The 20,433-nt window shown below is 43.2% G+C and overlaps 1 protein-coding gene across 1 annotated transcript in view; it reads left to right on the top strand.

Annotated features, from left to right (window-relative positions):
* The window catches only part of LOC137381297 (potassium/sodium hyperpolarization-activated cyclic nucleotide-gated channel 1-like), a 298,099-nt gene extending 278,955 nt beyond the window's left edge, over nt 1–19,144 (top strand). The window contains exon 8 of the mRNA XM_068053685.1: nt 18,273–19,144. Coding sequence (XP_067909786.1) covers nt 18,273–19,144 — 872 coding nt within the window. The remainder of the gene's footprint in view (nt 1–18,272) is intronic.
* Nucleotides 19,145–20,433: the final 1,289 nt, after the last annotated feature.

The following is a 20,433-nucleotide window of genomic DNA, read 5'->3' as shown; positions in this document are numbered from 1 at the left end:
ATATTTTTCACAGTTTTAAATAGAATTGCATTGAATCTAGCAATATGTCATTTATAGAAAGTAATTATTTGATAAGGTTCTTCTACAGATTGGAATAAACTTAAATTGAAAAATACTGCATCACAAAACATCTATTCTTTAAACAAATGCTGAAATATACTGAAATTGCCTAATCCTGTCATTTTAATACTGTAATGCTATTCTAGTATTCCAAAGGTTAATGCTATTTAAATAACTTAATCTCGTGGTTATAAAAGCCAAATCGAGTGCAATAAGAAGACAACTCCATTCCTATTAACAAAATGAACTCTGTTTTCAAACCTGAAACAATCCTATTTAGAACAACAGATACGCATTCTATTAAGCATATTATGTAGTGAGTACAAGGCCTGTTTCAATATATATTGTAATCTAATCCACCTGGAATGTTAATTGGAACCTGATAATGCTATGAAAAGCTTTACTTTTTTTTGTTTGTTTCAACTAACAGACACTTAATCCTTTTGCCACAGCTTTCAAAATGATTGAGTAGAGATTTAGTTCCTAATTATTATACAGAATTTGGTGTCAGCCTTGGTTCAGTGGTTGCATATTTGCCTTTGAGTTAGATGATTGTGAGTTCAAGTCCCACTCCAGAGACTTGAGTACATATTTTAGGCTGACACTCCAGTGCACTACTTTTGGATGAGACATTAAACCGAGGCCCTGTCTGTCCTCTCTGGTGGATGTGAAAGATTCCATAGCACTATTCAGAAAGGACATGGGAAGTTCTCTCAATATCCTGGCCAATGTTTATCCCGAAACCAACACATAAAACGGATGATGTGATCATTTGGTTTTATTGCTGTTTGTGGGACCTTGCTGTGCGTGAATTGGCTACCAGATTTCCCTATAATACAACTGACACTTCAGAAATATTTCATTAGTTGGAAAGCACTTGGGGATGTCCTGAGGTCACAAAAGTCCCATCATCTGCCTATGTAAGGGGCCTAACCTATATTTTAGGCTGTCATCTGGGATGCCCAAAAATGCCCAAACCCAAGTTCCTTCTTTCTAGATTTTGAGGATATCCCGAAAGGTTCTGTCCAATATCTAAAAACAATGTATGTAATTAAAAATGCATATATCTTTAGAAATTTAATTTGAAAGAATACATTTTAATCAGAATTGTCATTTTAACTGTATTTCCAAAGTTAAGAATGAAACATGATGGAATAGAAATTGGACTCTGTTGTGCTCATTTTAAGAGTATAAAACAGCTGCAATAAGTGCCATTTTCATGGCACAACATCCTGCGCCTGAAGTATGCCTAAAAAATGGTCGAGCTGATATTGGGTCAGGCCATTATTTACGCATCCCTAAAACGGGCATTAAGAGCCTTACTCAACCACTTGAGGGGCCTAACACTTGCTTTAGTCCGTCTTCCTGAAATTGGATTGTGATGAGCGGGTCAGGCTTTGGGTCTTCTTTGCTCAGGATTCCTCAGCAGCCACTGCAGCCTAAGTAGTAGCTGGCAACAAAAGTTTATTTATTTTATGTTAAATTTGTCAAAAATGTTGCTGTAAAGCCAAGAGGAACAAGAGTGGCCACCTGACACCACAGAACTGGCAGCTAGCCCATCCACCATTGACAATTGCAATCCCACCCCTCGGAACTTATATTTGGGATGCTGGTGGTGAGGCAAGCAGCCTCACATTCAAAGAACAACAAACAGTACAGCACAGGAACAGGCCATTTAGCCCTCCAAGCCTGTGCCGATCTGGATGCCTGCCTAAACTAAAACCTTCTGCACTTCCGGGGTCCGTATCCCTCTATTCCCATCCTATTCATGTATTTGTCAAGATGCCTCTTAAACGTTGCTATTGTACCTGCTTCCACCACCTCCCCTGGCAACAAGTTCCAGGCACTCACCACCCTCTGTGTAAAGAACTTACCTCGCACATCCTCTCTAAACTTTTCCCCTCTCAACTTAAACCTATGTCCCCTAGTAACTGACTCTTCCACCCTGGGAAAAAGCTTCTGACTATCCACTCTGTCCATGCCGCTTATAACTTTGTAAACCTCTTATCATGTCGCCCCTCCACCTCCGTCGTTCCAGTGAAAACAATCCGAGTTTATCCAACCTCTCCTCATAGCTAATGCCCTCCAGACCAGGCAACATCCTGGTAAACCTCTTCTGTACCCTCTCCAAAGCCTCCACGTCCTTCTGGTAGTGTGGCGACCAGAATTGCACGCAATATTCTAAGTGTGGCCTAACTAAATTCATCCATTTAAAATGTGCAGGCTGCCTTTGGAGGCACAACATATTGCCAGCATCTCACCCAACTAGTGCAAAGAAGGCCTGAGACCAAATTTCACGCTAGTTTCGGGTGTGGGCTGGCAGTGTGATGCTGGTTATGCGCTTGAAAAGAACCATAAACAATTTTTACCCAGTTATGCCTAGTCTTGGTTTCCCTCTACAATTTGTTGTTTTTGCTTTATGGACTAGGTGAAAAAGTCTTTCTACCTCATGGACAACTTCAGCCACTTTTGCGAAGCCAGACACTCTTACAAATATTATTTCATAATTTTTTTAAATTGTATGGATTACTCTCTTTATCATCGACATTTGATATATAGAACAGAACAACAGCGGACATGTGTAAAGTGTGACACATGGGAAGCAAAAATAGATGATATGACTACAGTATGAATAATGGAGAAACAGGTAAGGATGAAGCTGAAACAAACTTAGGAATCTTGGTAGACTTCACATGAAACCATATCCAATCAATAGAGAACAGCAATCAACAAAGCTAATTGGGTGATTAACTACATAATCAGAAAAATAGAATATATGGCAGAGGGCCTGTTTAAGTCCAGTCAGGTTGCACTTTCAATACGACATCCAGTTCTGATCATCATGAAACAAGAGAGGCATTCCAGCACCGAGTGCAGTGAGAGCATTGCAATGAGGCTGATCCCCTCTGAACAGCGTCTGAATTATGAAGAAAGATTTCAGCCTGGAAAGGAAAAGCCTGACTGGACTGAGTATAGAAAAGGTTGACCCAGAATTACTTCAAATCAAACTTTAGGAGTAAGAAAGAAAGGCGTGCACCTTATATAGCATCTTTCATTACCTCACAATATCCCAAAGCACTATATAGCTAATGAAATGCTGTTGGAATGTTGTAGGAAACACAGCAGCTGATTTGTGTGCAGCAATATCCCACAAATAGCAATGTGATGATTTGTTTTATTGATGTTGGTCGAGGGATAAATATTGACCAGGACACTGAGGAAAACTTCCCTTTTCCTCAAAATAATGCTACAGAACCTTTTTGTTCACCTTAAGAGGGCAGGTAAGGCCTTGGCTTCATGGCTCGTCTGATAGCCAACACCTCTGACAGTCCTTCAGTACTGCACTGCTGCACTAAAGTATCAGCCTGGATGTTCTGCTCAAGGCTATGGAGTGAGAATCTTCTGATTCAAAGGTAAGAGTGCTACCACTGAGCCACGGCTAACCACAAAGAGTGATCAACATGTGGAATAAACTTCCAGATAGTGTAGTAGAGGCAAAAACCCTGAAATAATTTGAGAAACGATTGGATGCTACAACAGTTAGACATTAGGATATTACAGGATGGATGAATTAAGATGGACTGAATGGCCTTTCTCAACTGTAATTTTCCTGTGAGAATGTATTGTAAGGTTTGTTCCTGGGATATTCCAGTGAATTTACAAATTTCCATATCCAAAATTCCAAGTAGTATCAGTTCCAACTCTCAACGGTAGCTTGTCCAGGTCCCACATCTCTATCCAGAGCTAACCCAGATACTTGTTTATTGTTAAATTGCACATATTGCCAGACCACCACTTTAGTTTTAAGATTACACCAAGACAGACTGAAATTGTTAACAGAATCATACAGATTTCAAAATGTTCTGATCATTTCATCATGATACTGCATGACCAAATTGTAAATTCTCTGACAAATTTCTCTTATTGGGCTAGTTAACACAAAGCTTGTAAGCCAAATAGACAGTTATAGTTGTTTAAGGCAACCAAATTAATAGCAAAACAAATGATTGATAATCTATTTTAGGTATATCATTTTAATTATGCTTGTAGATAACTCCCTGCTCTGGAGTGATTACTGTGCAGACAAAATCTCTTGCCAGGTCTTTTCACAGAAATGTTCACAGATCTCAAACATAGTGAAAAGTTAAATGATCTTTTGATGTCACTGTTCAATGAATTTGCTTTGGAGATTTAGAATCTATATATTTATTGATTGAAAAACTCATTATGCTTGTTAACTATATGTTAAAACTATGCTGCAAATGTGCGTAATTATCTACATGCCGTTACAAAGGATCATATCCAAAACCTGTTAATCTATCTTTCCCTTTCAGATCCTGACTGACTTGCTGTGTATTTCCGGCAATTTCTGTTTTTATTTCAGATTAGCAACACTCACACATTTCTTTTTTATCTGAATTTATCTCTTTAATCTACTTACCATAGACTTAGGTTGTGTCTTTTATTACATGAAGCTTCATTAAAAGCAAAAAAAGTAAGACTATAATTATACTGCACCTATCAACCTGACACTGGTGGCTGCATTGTGCAGTCCGCAGTCTTTTTACACTGCAGGCTGATCTCAGTCTGATTAGTACTGTGACCCTACAACTACGGAGCTACATATGTGTATTTCAAAATATGAGTTGGACTATAGTCTTTCTGCAGTTAGGTTTTAACGCTAAGTGAGTGTTGGGGAGGTGGGGAGAAGGTGTCAACTTTGTGACCTAATATTAAAATCATTCTGTACAAAGTTTTAAAAGTTTCCAGGAGATCCAATGTTTTATGTATTTGTTTTTAAATTGAGGCTTCGTATTGGAGTGGAGTTATAACCTCAGCCATTGTGAACTTGAAGCACTGTAAGGATGCCTTGTTAGAGGTGGTACTCACCCCACTTGGCTTTAGTGTGTGCAATGTCAGATGACCTGACAGCCACATTATGCTGCTAGTTTCTGCATCGAGACTAACATTACACTACTTCACATCAATGCAAAAGAACAGTATCATTCCACCCTAAACTTGTACAGTTTAAACCCTGAGGTAAAATGAAAGAAGAGTTTTGTTGCTCACCCTTTGTATTTGTGCCATAGCTACAGCTGTCTTAGTTCTTTAAAAGCCTTAAATTCTTAGGAATTTGGGTTATTAATAATTATCCTGTACATAACTTGTTCAAAGTGATGGAGATGGCACCTCAAGATGAAAGTGCCCTCTCTCCAACTTACTTTAACTATAAAATAAAAATACCCTTAGCAGCCAGACCAACATTGTGGAGGGGTTATCCCTCCAGAGGGTGGCCTGTGGCTGTAACTGAAGCCAGGCAGGTAGGGAGGGCCTCAAAGCCTTCCTGGAGCGCTGACAACCCACCCCCCTCCCAGTCTGCCACCAGGAGGTTGCCTTCAGGCAGCCACACCGTTCCCCGATGCCTCCAGAATCCAGAGACTGACTTACGTTGACATCCACTGGTTATCGATCATTTTGCCAATGGGAACAGGTCCTCCCTATTTACTCTTCTAGACAACCTCATGATTTTAAACAGTTCTGTCAAATATTTTCTCAACATTCCCTTCTCTAAAGAGAACAAACCCAACATCTCCAATCTACCCATGTAACTGAAGTCCCTCATTCCTCATTCTCATGAATCTTTTCTACACTCTCTGTAAAGCTTTCACATCCTTCCTAAAGTACAGAATTGGACAAAGTACTCCAGTTGAGTCTGAACGAGAGTTTTGTAGAGGTTCATCATAACTTCCTTGCTTTTGTACTCTACGGGTAGAATTTTATGCTGTCCCCCGCAGTGGGTTTGGAGGCAGGGAGAGCATAAAATCGTGCGGGAAGTTGGTGGCAGGAGTTGCTGCCACCATCCCACCTCTGTCAAAATTTAGTCCAGGGCAGGAAGGTCTGTGAACGGCCTTCCCGCCCTGCCACTAATTGAGGCCCTTAACTGGGAAATTAACCCCTAATTAAGGTCCTCTTCCCACTGCAGCTGCAATTACCCGTGCAGCGGACGGCCCTGTCGCTGCAAGGGAAACACGGCATGGAAAACCATGCATGCTGCATCCTGGCTCCGGAGGGAGTTGTGGGGTGGGGGGGGGGGGGTCCCTCGTTCAAAGGCACTTGGTGCCTGAATGAGGGACCTGGCATCAGGAAAGCTGGGGCCTGCTGAGGGCCACCCCTCTGCCCTTGCTGCTGACCCCCTTCCCCCACAACCCCAGCCCACAAGGCCCCTCCCTCCCTGACCTACTGAGGCCTGGCTCCAGCAACGCTCCTCAGCCTCCAGTAGGTGCAAATACAGCAGCAGCCACTGCCTCCATGGTGGCACTGCAGCTGCCTGCCTCTGATTGGCCAACAGCTCTGACAGGCCGGGACTTGCGGCAACGGGGTCCGAATTCGTATGGAAGGCCCGCTGTTCTCTACTTAAGTGCCTGATTGGAACTAAATTCAGCAGGCCTTCTGGAAAAGAGGCGATGCAGGGTCTCGGTGTTGGTTTCCCCCAACGTCGAGACCCCCAGCGCCAGCATAAAATTCCCCCTGATCCCTCCATTTATAAAACCCGGGATCTCATATGCCTTTTTAGCCACTTTCTCAACGTGCCCTCACAACAATTTGTGCACCTATACCTCCCAGATATCTCTGCTCTGCATTCCCTTTAGAATTGTGCCCTTTAGTTTATATTACCTCTCCTCGTTCTTCCCACCAAAATGTACACTTCACACTTCTCCGCATTAAATTTCATCTGCCATGTGTCCGCACATTGCGCCAGCCTGTCTATGTCCTCTTGAAGCCTAACTATATCCTCCTCACAGTTAACAATACTTCCAAATTTTGTGTCATCTGCAGATTTTCAAATTATGCCCTATACACCCAAGTCTAGGTCATTAATATATATCAAAAAAGCAATGTTCCTAGGACTGACTCCTGTGGAACCTCACTCCATTCCTTCCTCCAGTCTGAAAAGAAGCCATTCACCACTGCTATCTGTTTCCTGTCACTCAGCCAATTTTGTATCCGTACTGCCACTTTCCCTTTTATTCCATGGGTTTCAGCTTTGCTGGCAAGTCTGTTTTGCGGCACATTATCTAACGCCTTTTGGAAGTCCATGTACATCACATCAATGCATTACCCTCATCAACCCACTCTGTTCCTTCATCAAAAAATTCAATCAAGTTAGTTAAACATGATTTGTCTTTAACAAATTTATGCTGGCTTTCCCTAATTAATCCACACTTGTCCCAGTGGCTGTTAATTTTGTCCTGGATTATCATCTCTAAAAGTTTTCCCACCACCAAGGTTAAACTGACTGGCTTGTAGTTGCTGGATTTATCTTACACCCTTTTATGAACAAGGTTGTAACATTTGCAATTTTCCAGTCCTCTGGCACCATCTCTGTATCTAAGGAGGATTATAAGATTAGGGCCAGTGTCTCCACAATTTCCACCCTTACTTCCAAAGCATCCGGTCCTGGTGACTTAACAACTTTGACTACAACCAGCCTTTCCGATACCATCTCTTTATCAATTTTTAGACCATCCAGTACCTTATCTAACTCCACCTTCACGATGGCTTTGGCAGCAACTTCTTCCTTGGTAAAATCCTGTCCTTTTTTTGAGCCAGGTCTCCATTATCACCACACATCCTATTCCCATGTGGTATTTGCACCTGCATCTCACCAACCTTATTCACCACAGTTCATGTGTTTACATGCATGCACTGTAAACCTAATTTAGACCTTATTGCATTACCGCTTATTCTGACCCCACCCAATAGCTTACTATTTATACTCTAGTGCTACCTGCTTCTCCCATCCTTTGGGCACCTTGTTTATTATTCCTAATGCTTTCTCCTAGTTCCCATCCCCCTGCCTAGTTAATTTAAACCTTCCCCAACAGCATGAGCAAACCACCCTGCCAGGTCATTAGTCCCAGCTCTGTTTAGATGCAACCCATCCATCCTGTATAGTTCCCACCTCCATCAGAACCACTCCCAATGCCCCAGGGATCCAAATCTCTCCCTCTTGCACCATCTGTCCAGCCATGCATTCATTTGCTCTATCCTCCTATTACTACACTCAATAGCGCATGGAGGTTTGTTTTATTCGTTTGGGGGATGTGGGCTTCACTGGCTAGGCCAGAATTTATTGCTCATCCCTAATTTCCCTTGAGAAGGTGGGCTGCCTCTAGAACCACTGCAGTCCTCGGGGTGCTGTTAGAAAGGGAGTTTCAGGATTTTTACCCAGTGACAGTGAATGAACTGTGAAAGAGTTCCAAGTCAGGATGGTGTGTGGCTTGGAGGGGACCTTGCAGCTGGTGGTTTTCCCATGTGTCTGCTACCCTTGTCCTTCTAGGTGGTAGAGGTCACAGGTTTGGAAGGTGCTGTTGAAGGAGCCTTGATGAGTTGCTGCAGTGCATCTTGTAGATGGTACACACTGCTGCCACTGCGTCAGTGATGGAGCGAATGAATGTTGAAGGTGATGAATGGGGTGCCAATCAAGCAAGCTACTTTGTCCTGGATGGTGTTGAGCTTCTTGAGAGTTGTTGGAGCTTCACCCATCCAGGCAAGTGGAGAATATTCCATCACACTCCTGACTTGTGCCTTGTAGATGTTGGACAGGCTTTGGGGAGACAGGAGGTGAGTTACTCGCTGCAGAATTCCCAGCCTTTGACCTGCTCTTGTAGCCACAGCATTTATGTGGCTGCTTCAGTTCAGTTTCTGGTCAATGGCAACCCCCAGGATGTTGATAGTGGGGAATTAAGCGATGGTAATGCCATTGAACATCAAGGCGAGATGATTAGATTCTCTGTTTTTGAGACGGTCATTGTCTGGCACTTCGTGTAGCATGAATATTACTTGCCGCTTATAAACCCCAGCCTGGATGTTGTCCAGGTCTTGCTGCATGTGGACATGGGCTGCTTCATTATCTGAGGAGTTGCGAATAGTGCTGAACATTGTGCAATCATCAACGAACATCCCCACTTCTGACCTTATGATGAAAGGAAGGTCATTGATGAAGCAGCTGAAGATGGTTGGGCCTCGGACGCTACCCTGAGGAACTCCTGCAGTGATGTCCTGGGACTGAGATGATTGACCTCCAACAACCACAATCATCTTCCTTTGTGCTAGGTATGACTCCAGCCAGTGGAGAGTTTTCTCCCTGATTCAGATTGACTCCAGTTTTGCTAGGGCTCCTTGATGCCACACTCAGTCAAATGCTACCTTGTGTTATGAAAGCACTTCTATTTTTTAATATTTTTTTGAGAACTTGTGTTTTAGAATTGTGGAGATAGATTCATTGGAGGACTGAAGTGATTCCATAGATGCTGGACTTTTTTTTTTAAAGGTTCACTGGAAGGAGTCTGTTTAAAAAAACATTTACTGGATGTCACATGTCTTCAGCTAAGGAAACAACAGGTGCCTTCTGACTATGGGAGTTGTTTGCAAGAGAAGTGACATGTCAAGATTTATGGTGCTCAAGGGTGGGTTTCATTTTTGAATACTGTTTTGAGTCAGTTGGAGGTGAGCCTGCAAAAAGCGAAGACCATTTCATCTTTTCTCCACCTCTTTGAGACGCTCCGAGGCAGCATTTCTTCTGAAAAGCTTCTGGAAGATTTCCTCTCAACATCCCCTGAACGACCTGCTTCTGAAAAGAACCCAGCGACCCGTCTAGGTGTACTCAGACACCAAACTGTAACCCATCTGGAACATAACATGTCGTCCTTTTCGTCAAGAATTAACAAGTGCTTTGGTCAAAGCATCTTTATTTTTCCTTTAACCGGGTATGTGTGTTGGGTATTTAGAAGGGAATATATATATTTATTGTCATATTTCAAACTGTGCATTAAAGCTTTGTTTCTTTATTGACTAAGTCTTGTTCAATAATAAATTAACACTTTTGTTGTTTATTAAAGAAACCTGGTTGGTGGATTTTATTGTAAAATGAGTGTATAATTGGCCGTATTGGTACTGGATAAACATTTAAATATATGCTGTGACCTGTGGAGACGTGGAACGAGAGAAAGACAGCACACTCCTCCCACCTTGGTCTTAATACTTGATGTTAAGAGCAGTCATTCTCACCTCTTGAATGTTTGGAACAAGGCTCTAATGAGGTCAGGAACTGAGTGGCCCTGGCAGAACCCAAACTGAGCGTCACTGTGCAGGTTATTGATGAGCAAGTGCTGCTTGATAGCATTGTCGACAGCCTCTTCCATCACTTTGCCAATGATTGGGAGTAGACTGATAGGACGGTAATTGGCCGGATTGGATTTGTCCTGCTTTTTGTGCACAGGACATACCTGGCAATTTTCCACATTGCTGGGTTGATGCCAGTGTTGTAGTTATACAGGAACAGGTTGGCTAGGGGCATGGCTAGTTTTGGAGCACAAGTCTTCGGTACTATTGCCAGAATGTTGTTAAGGGCCCATAGCTTTGCAATATCCAGTGCCTTCAGCCGTTTCTTGATATCACGTGGAGTGAATCGGATTGGCTGAAGACTGGAATCTGTGATGCTGGGGACCTCAGGAGGAGGCCAAGATGGATCATCCACTCGGCACTTCTGATGGATGCAAATGCTTCAGCCTTGTCTTTTGCACTGATGTGCTGGGCACCCCCATCGTTGAGGATGGGGATCGTTGTGGATTCTCCTCCTCCTGTCAGTTGTTTAATTATCCACCACCATTCACAACTAAATGTGGCAAGACTGCAGAGCTTGGATCTGATCTGTTGGTTGTGGGATTTTTGAGATCTGTCTATTGCATGCTGCTTCTGCTGTTTAGCATGCAAGTAGTCTTTGGTTGTAACTTCACCTGACATCTCATTTTTAGGTATGCTGAGTGCTGCTCCTTGCATGCCCTCCTGTATACTTCATTAAACCAGGGTTGGTCCCCGGCTTGATGGTAATGGTAGAGTGGGCGATATGCCAGGCCATGAGGTTACAGATTGTGGTTGAATACAATTCTGCTACTGCTGATGGCCCACATCGCCTCCTGTTTGAGTTGCTAGATCTGTTCAAAGTCTATCCCTTTTAGCACGGCAGTAGTGCCACACAACATGATGGTGGGTACCTTCAGTGTGAAGAGAGACTTCGTCTCCATAAGGATTGGGTGGTGGTTAAGTATCATCGCCTCATTCCATGACAATATGAAAGGCACAATTCAGCATAGCAGTGCCTCATCAGAACCCTTTCCTATCCTGAGTGGCGTGAAACAGAAGCACAGAAGCCCATCGAGTCTGCACTGATGCATTAAAACACCTGACCTGTCTACCTAATCCCATTTGCCAGCACTTGGCCCATAGCTTTGAATGTTATGACGTGCCAAGTGCTCATCCAGGTACTTTTCAAAGGATGTGAGGCAACCCGCCTCTACCACCCTCCCAGGCAGTGCATTCCAGACCGTCACCACCCTCTGGTTAAAAACGTTCTTCCTCAAATCCCCCTTAAACTTCCCACCCCTCACCTTAAACTTGTGACCCCTCGTAACTGACCCTTCAACTAAGGGGAACAGCTGCTCCCTATCCACCCTGTCCATGCCCCTCATAATCTTGTACACCTCGATCAGGTCACCCCTCAGTCTTCTCTGCTCCAGCGAAAACAACCCAAGCCTCTCCAACCTCTCTTTATAGCTTATATATTCCAGCCCAGGCAACATCCTGGTGAATCGCCTCTGCACCCCCTCCAATGCAATCACATCCTTCCTATAATGTGGATACCAGAATTGCACACAGTACTCCAGCTGTGGTCTTACCAAAGTTCTGTACAACTCCAACATGACCTCCCTGCTTTTGTAATCTATGCCTCGATTGATAAAGGCAAGTGTCCCATATGCCTTTTTCACCACCCTATTAACCTGCCCTTCTGCCTTCAGGGATCTATGGACAAACACGCCAAGGTCCCTTTGTTCCTCGGAACTTCCCAGTGTCAGGCCATTCATTGCATACTTCCGTGTCACATTACTCCTTCCAAAGTGTATCACCTCACACTTTTCAGCGTTAAATTCCATCTGCCACTTTTCTGCCCATTTGACCATCCCAACTATATCTTCCTGTAACCTAAGACACTCCACCTCACTGTTAACCACTCGGCCAATCTTTGTGTCATCCGCGAACTTACTGATCCTACCCCTCACATAGTCATCTATGTCGTTTATAGAAATGACAAGCAATAGAGGACCCAGCACAGATCCCTGTGGTATGCCACTGGACACTGGCTTCCAGTCACTAAAACAGCCGTCTGTCATCACTCTCTGTCTCCTACAGCTAAGCCAATTTTGAATCCACCTTATCAAGTTACCTTGTATCCCATGTGCATTTGCTTTCTTGATAGGTCTCCCATGCGGGACCTTGTCAAAGGCTTGGCTGAAATCCATGTAAACTACATCAACTGCACTGCCCTCATCTACACACCTGGTCACATACACAAAAAATTCAATCAAATTTGTTCTGCATGACCTCCCTCTGACAAAGCCATGCTGACTATTCCTAATCAAATTTTGCCTCTCCAAGTGGTGATAGATTCTCTCCTTCAGAATTTTCTCCAATAGTTTCCCTACCACTGACGTGAGACTCACTGGTCTGTAGTCCCCTGGCTTATCTCTACAACCTTTCTTAAATAGTGGGACCACATTAGCTGTTCTCCAGTCCTCTGGCACCTCCCCTGTGGCCAGAGAGGAATTTGAAATTAGGGTCAGAGCCCCTGCAATCTCCACCCTCGCCTCCCACAGCATCCTGGGACACAAATCATCCAGACCTGGAGATTTGTCCACTTTTAAACCTTCCAAAACCTCCAATACCGCTTCACTCCCTGTGACAATTTGTTCAAGAACCTCACAGTCTCTCTCTCTAATTTCCATTTCTACATCCTCATTCTCTTGTGTGAAGGCAGATGTGAAGTATTCATTCAACACCCTACCAATGTCCTCTGGCTCCACCCACAAATTTCCCCCTTGGTCCCTAATGGGTCCTACTCTTTCCCTGGTTATCCTCTTCCCATTGATATACCTATACAATATCTTGGGATTTTCCCTACTTTTACCAGCCAGAGCTTTCTCATATCCCCTCTTTGCTCTCCTAATTGCTTTCTTAAGCTGCATCCTACACTTTCTGTACTCCACGAATGCTTCCATTGATTTGCTGCCCTTGTATTTGCTAAAAGCCTCTCTTTTCCTCCTCATCGTACCCTGAATGTTTCTGGTCATCCATGGTTCTCTGGGCTTGTTGCTCCTACCTATTACCCAAGAGGGAACATGTTGGGCCTGTACCCTCCCCATTTCCTTTTTGAAAGCCCCCCACTGCTGTTCTGTAGATTTCCTGACAAGTAACTCTTTCCAGTCAACCTTGGCCAGATCCTGCCTTATTTTACTAAAATTCGCTCTCCCCCAATCCAAAACCTTTTTTGGCAACTTGTCTATTTCTTTCTCCATAGCAAGCTTAAATTGTACCATGTTGTGGTCGCTATCACCAAAATGCACCCCCACCAACTCATCAACTACCTGTCCGGCTTCATTCCCCAGAATTAGGTCCAGTACTGCACCCTCCCTTGTTGGATCCTCTACATATTGAGCTAAAAAGTTCTCCTGTATACATTTTAAGAACTCCTCTCCATCTAAGCCCTTAACACGATGACTATCCCAATTAATGTTTGGAAAGTTGAAATCACCTAATATAATTACCCTATTATTATTTTTGCACACCTCTGCAAATTGCGCACATATTTGCTCCTCAATTTCCCGCTGACTATCTGGGGAGCTATAATAAACACCTAGCAATGTGGCTGTCCTTTTTTTATTCCTAAACTCTACCCATAAAGCTTCATTTGATGCCCCCTCCAAGATATCATCTCTCCTTACTGCAGTAACTGACTCATTAACTAATATTGGAATGCTCCCTCCTCTTTTACCCCCTGCTCTCACCTGAAGATTCTATATCCTGGGATGTGAGCTGCCAATCCTGCCCCTCCCTCAACCATGTCTCCGTGATAGCTACTATATCACAATTCCACGTGTCAATCCTTGCCCTTAACTCATCCGTTTTACCTGTAATACTCCTGGCATTAAAGTCTTACTCACTTGAAACTTACTTCCGCTGTATTCCGCTGAAACGGCTGTGTTCTCACAACTACACTGTTTGGGATCTTCTCCCTGCTGCTCTCACATGCATTCATGTCTTCAGAAGAAGGAATTTTCCTCCACACAAGATCAGATGGCAGGTTGTTCAACCTTGCCCGTCTAAGAGCGAAGACCAAAGTATGGAAGGTCCTCATCACGGAACTCCTCTTTGCTGACAATGCTGCAGTAACATCCCACACAGAAGAGTGCCTGCAGAGACTCATCAACAGGATTGCGGCTGCCTGCAACGAATTTGGCCTAACCATCAGCCTCAAGAAAACGAACATCATGGGACAGGATGTCAGAAATGCTCCATCCATCAATATCAACGACCATGCTTTGGAAGTGGTTCAGGAGTTCACCTACCTAAGCTCAACTATCACCAGTAACCTGTCTCTCGATGCAGAAATTAACAAGCGCATGGGAAAGGCGTCCGCTGCTATGTCCAGACTTGCAAAGAGAATGTGGGAAAATGGCGCACTGACACGGAACACAAAACTCAGTGTATCAAGCCTGTGTCCTCAGTACCTTGCTGTATGGCAGCGAGGCCTGGACAACATATGTCAGCCAAGAGCGACGTCTCAATTCATTCCATCTTCGCTGCCTCCGGAGAATCCTTGGCATCAGGTGGCAGGACCGTACCTCCAACGCAGAAGTCCTCGAGGTGACCAACATCCCCAAGCATATACACCCTACTAAGCCAGCAGTGCTTGAGATGGCTTGGCCATGTGAGCCGCATGGAAGATGGCAGGATCCCCAAGGACACATTGTACAGCGAGCTCGTCACTGGTATCAGACCCACTGGCCGTCCATGTCTCCACTTTCAAGACGTCTGCAAATGCGACATGAAGTCCTGTGACATTGTTCACAAGTCGTGGGAGTCAGTTGCCTGTGATCGCCAGAGCTGGCCGACAGCCATAAAGGCGCGTCTAAAGAGTGACAAGTCGAAGAGACTGAGCAGTTTGCAGGAAAACAGACAAAAGCGAAAGGGGAGAGCCAACTGTGTAACAGCCCCGACAACCAATTTTATCTGCAGTGCCAGTGGAAGAGTCTGTCACTCTAGAATTGGCTTTTATAGCCACTCCAGGCGCTGCTTCACAAACCACTGACCACCTCCAGGTGCTTACCCATTGTCTCTCAAGACAAGGAGGCCGAAGAAGAAGAAGAGGAAGAACTCCTACCAATACTGTCATGGACTGATGCATCTGCAACAGTTAAATTGAAGAGGATGAGGTTAAGTAGGGTTTTTCTTCTTTTTGGTTCCCTCACCAACTGCCGCAGAACCAGTCCAACAGCTATGTCCTTTGGGACTCGGCCACTTTGGTCAGTATTGGTGCTACCGAGTCACTCGTGGTGATGGACATTGAAGTCCCCCACCCAGAGTACATTTTGTGCCCTTGCCACCCTCACTGCTTCTTCCAATTTGTGTTCAACATGGAGAATCACTGATTCATCAGCTGAGAGGGAGCAGTAGGTGGTAATCAGCAGGAGGTTTCCTTGCCCATATTTGACCTGATGCCATGAGACTTCATGGGGGCTGGAATCAATGTTGAGGACTCCCAGGGCAACTCCCTCCCGACTGTTTACCACTGTGCTGCTACATCTGGTGGGTCTGTCCTGCCGGTGGAACAGGACATATCCATAGATGGTGATGGTGGTGTCTGGGACATTGTCTGCAAGGTATGATTCCATGAGTATGACTATGTCAGGCTGTTGCTTGACTAGTCTGTGGGACAGCACTCTCAATTTTGGCACAAGCCCCAGATGTTAGTAAAGGGGACTTTGCAGGGTCGACAGGGCTGGGTTTGCCGTTGTCGTTTCCGCTGCGTAGATCGATGCCGGTTGGTACGTCCGATTTCATTGCCTTCTTAGCGGTTTGATACAACTGAGTAGCTTGCTGGGCCATTTCAGAGAGTAGTTAAGAGTCAACCACATTGCTGTGGGTCTGGAATGACACGTAGGCAGACCAGGTAAGGATGGCAGATTCCCTTCCCTAAAGGACATAAATGATGTGTTTTTACAACAATCAACAATGGTTTCATGGTCACCACTAGACTAGCTTTTAATTCCAGATTTATTAATTGAATTCAAATTCCACCATCTGCCGAGGTGGGATTCAAGCCCATGTCCCCAGAGCATTAGCCAGGTGCTCTGGGTTACTAGTCTAGTGACGCTACCACTACGTCACCGCCTCGCCAGTTTATCCCCAGAAATCCAGAGATTACTACCTTTTAGGTAATGCTTGCTAGTCTCCTTCCCACCTCCCTAAACTCTGCCTGCAGGACCTCATCCCTCTTTCTACCTATGTCGTTGATACCAATATGGACCACGATCTCTGGCTGTTCACTTTCCCACTCAGATTGCTGTGCAGCTGCTCAGTGACATTCTTGATCCTGGCACCAGGTGTCTGTGGCTGCAGAAACATCTGTCTATTCCCATAACTATAGAATTCTCTTATCACTCTTGCTTTCCCAATTTTCCTCCTGTCCCCCTGTGCAGCTGAGCCACCCATTGTGCCATGGATGAAGCTCTGATTGCACTCTGCAGAGGAACCATACCTCTCACCAGTATTCAGAACTGATTGCCAGTTGGAGAGCAACGTGCACTCGGGACTCCTGCACTACCTGCCCGGTCCTCTTTGACTGCCTGGCTGTCACCCATTCCCTCTCTGCTTTCACACCCTTAAGCTGCAGGGTGACCATTTCCAGAAACGTGCCATCCACAAAAAACCTAGCCTCGCAGATACACCTCATTCACTCCAGCTGCTGCTCAAGCTCCGAAAGCCGAAGTTGGAGCTCCTCCAGCTGATAGCACTTCCTGCCCAGGTGGTTGTCCAGGACACGAGAAGTATCCTTGAGTTCCAACATGGAACAAGATGTGCATGGCATACGAATGAGGTGCCCTGCCAGGCTTCTATTTATTAAACTAACTAAATTTAACAGAAATAAAGACTTATATAAAAAAAAACTCACTAGTTATTCACCAAACAACACCTTTCCATGTGCTGTGTCACTTTTATTTTTTTTTAACCTCGTTTCCGAATGCACGCGCTCTCTCTGGGCTCTGAGTCCGAGCTCCTTCAAGTCCTCCGCTCGTATCTGTTGATCTCTAGCATTGTGTTCCCTCAAGCTCGTGCTCTCTGTCTCCCGCTGACTCCCTGCTGCCACTTTTACCTGTTGCTCTCTGGCATTGTTTTCCCTCAGGCTCGCTTACTCTAACATCCTATGATAAAGTTATATAATGAGGTCACATTACATGAAAAAAAATCCTGTAGACCTAGCAAGGAAGGTATATGGGTAATTTTACAAAGTTATATTCCAAGTGCACAGTGTTGCCTGTTAGGAGCACAATTTCTTAAAATTACCTCCATCGCTGTAATCAAAGAGCAAAACTAATATTGGCTGACTTCAACAACATACTGAAGACATCTGTTTTCATTCGTGTTTTTTTTCCAAAATTCCCCCATTCTGGCATCAAAACATGCACCAGAATAAAGCTGTAATTTTCGTTCTCCAATATAATTAATTGTTTTAATTGCAAACACCAAGTTGTGTATTCAGCTGTTTATGACAATGTTTTCATCTGCTACACCTTAGTTAATCTATCTCAGTTCATCAAAACAATGTAGAATATTGTAACAAATGGTTGATGATGGATTGTTTGGGACCGCATGCACCTTTATCATGCATTCTCATCCATTATTTTCTATATAATATACAAATATTGACTTTTTTAAAGATTGTAGTGTCAAAATATTCCCTAGCATATTGTAAAATGTCCTAATATGGATTTTGACCCAATCCAAAAAGGCATTATTAATATATGGAATGTTGTGACACAATAATCATCAAAAACAGTGACTATTTGTGTAATATATAATTTTTAAGATGTCAGTAAAAGGTTCCATCTTTACTTTTCCAGACTGAACTACATCCAGGAATACAGGCAGATAAAGGAGGGTTCATCTGGAAAGATAGGTGGATAACCCTTACATGTTTTTATGTTGTTGTCAAAGGGTTATCTTCTATTATTTTATCAAAATTACCATTATGCATGTAGAATGATGTATTTGCAACATTGCACTATGCCAATATTTATCTTTGTTTTGTTTTATAGGAAAGAAAAACTCACTTCTTCTACATAAGGTCCAACGAGATCTGAACACTGGTGTTTTTGATAACCAAGAGACTGAACTTCTCAAAAAGATGGTGAAGCAAGACCGGGAGATGGTGCAATTGATGGAAACACCCCTTAATACATCGTTCGGGATATTTCCTCCATTCTCTGGCAATTCAGTCATCAGAGCTTCTATGCAGTCACAGCCACCAAATATAGCTCAGTTAGATTTTCAGCAGACTTCTTCACCGAATTTGAATACTAATTCATCATCTTCTCAGTCGTACACAAGACCACCCCAGCTAGTTCAGACTGCAGCCAACCAGAGTTCACCGACACCTAGCTCACAGGCAGTGGTGCCATCACCCAGTTCTTTTAATGCTGTAGTTTCCAGTCCTTCTGTTCAGAGTCCATTGGCAGGCCGAACTTTCCAATATGGTTCACCAAATGTGTCACAGCTGTCCTTGATGCAACAACAGCAAGTACGAAGTCCAACCCAAAGGCGTGATTCTAACAAAAGCACACAAGGCTTGCAAACAAGCAGCCTGAGCAGAGAAGCAAGACCTCTCTCAGCATCTCAGCCCTCTCTGCCTCATGAGGTGACACCATTAATTATGAGACCACATCCATCTTCTGGAGAATCATTAGGAGCTGTGCCTGCACCTGTCTCCACCATGCAAGGTGCAGGACCTCAAGGAGGAATCCGAGGCACTGTTCCTCAAAGAGTGTCCCTCTTCCGGCATATGTCCTCAGGAGCACTACCTCCACTTCGAGGGCCACATGTAGCTTCACCAGCCCAAAAAAGGGAGTCATTTAAAGTCTTAAGTACAGATACTGATCAAGGAAGGCCACGATTTCCCTCTAATTTATGACCCTAAAGGTTTTTGTTCAATGCCGACTTGTTAAGTTTAAACACTGAGATTCTTCATCAATGTACTACAAGTCAACCTCATCATTCATAAGGATAATCTTAACATCTGACCGATTGGACACTGCAGTCCTCATGACATGCACAGCTCAATGAATGTAAAATATGACACAATAAAATAATATAAACCATAATTTTCAGAGTTCTAATTAGTACGTCACCAGTCTTCCTTTCCCATGGATTTTGGACATGTTGAATTGTTTTATAAACTCTTGCAAAATAAGAGCAATGTAACAATAACTCATCAGCTGGATCAATATTATTGTTGAAACAAACATCTGTTTGAGCACACAACAATGCATATCCAGTTTAGGACTGAGTTTTTAGACATATATCATTGCTGTTCCATAAGCATCACCTACACCATTCAGTGTTCTTTGCTGGAGAACTGCTCATCAAGATATTGTGTCCTTTATCAGCAAAGCATGGAACATCCAATATGTTTTGTAATGAACTTTCAGTAGGTAATTCTGTAAATTCTGTTCCAGTATTATTCTGGGTGATATTTCTGCATGTTCATAGGTGGATTAAGGACCAAGTTTAAACAAATTTGACATCTCTGCTAAAATAGACAAGACATTCCTTGTTTCAGCTTCAAGTTAAATGTATGCTTCATTTTAATGGATGCAGCTAAAGAACATTTACCTGCGACATGCATATGGACAAAAGAAAATATCCATACCTTTGATGTTAGTATAAATACAGATTTGCTTATTGCGGTAACTAGGAATTTTTCATTCATGTTCTTTTTTCCTTAATTGTATCATCATTTCCCATAAAGCTTTGATAAAATAAATAATTTGTAGGCCTGGGAGGTAGTTTAAAAAAATACTGTCATAGAAAAGGCATCACATGATGTCTGTGAATACTGTGCTGTGCAATTTTATTATTGCAATTTCTTATTAAAATCATAATTTTATGGTTAGATAACACCTATAAATCAGGTTAAACAGATCTTTTTCCTTTATTTTGTTTCTTTGTTTTCATTGTATTTGGTAACATATCTTGTTTAAAATTTGTAGTTCATATGTGATGATTTTAGAAAAGATCCAAATTTTTTCCATGTATGATGTCATAAGATACATCATTAAAGACAAGATTTAAAGCCGTACTCTCACATAATTTCATTGCTATTTTTAAACTCCATAATAAGTGCATATTGATTGTAAATTGCTTCTACCTTTTTGCTTCTATAAACATATTTTGAAATGTCTTTTTAAAATTGGGGTCATT

Source organism: Heterodontus francisci, chromosome 1, assembly GCF_036365525.1.
Source record: "Heterodontus francisci isolate sHetFra1 chromosome 1, sHetFra1.hap1, whole genome shotgun sequence".
Taxonomy (NCBI): Eukaryota; Metazoa; Chordata; class Chondrichthyes; order Heterodontiformes; family Heterodontidae; genus Heterodontus; species Heterodontus francisci.
This window is presented reverse-complemented; position numbering and strand designations above follow the sequence as displayed.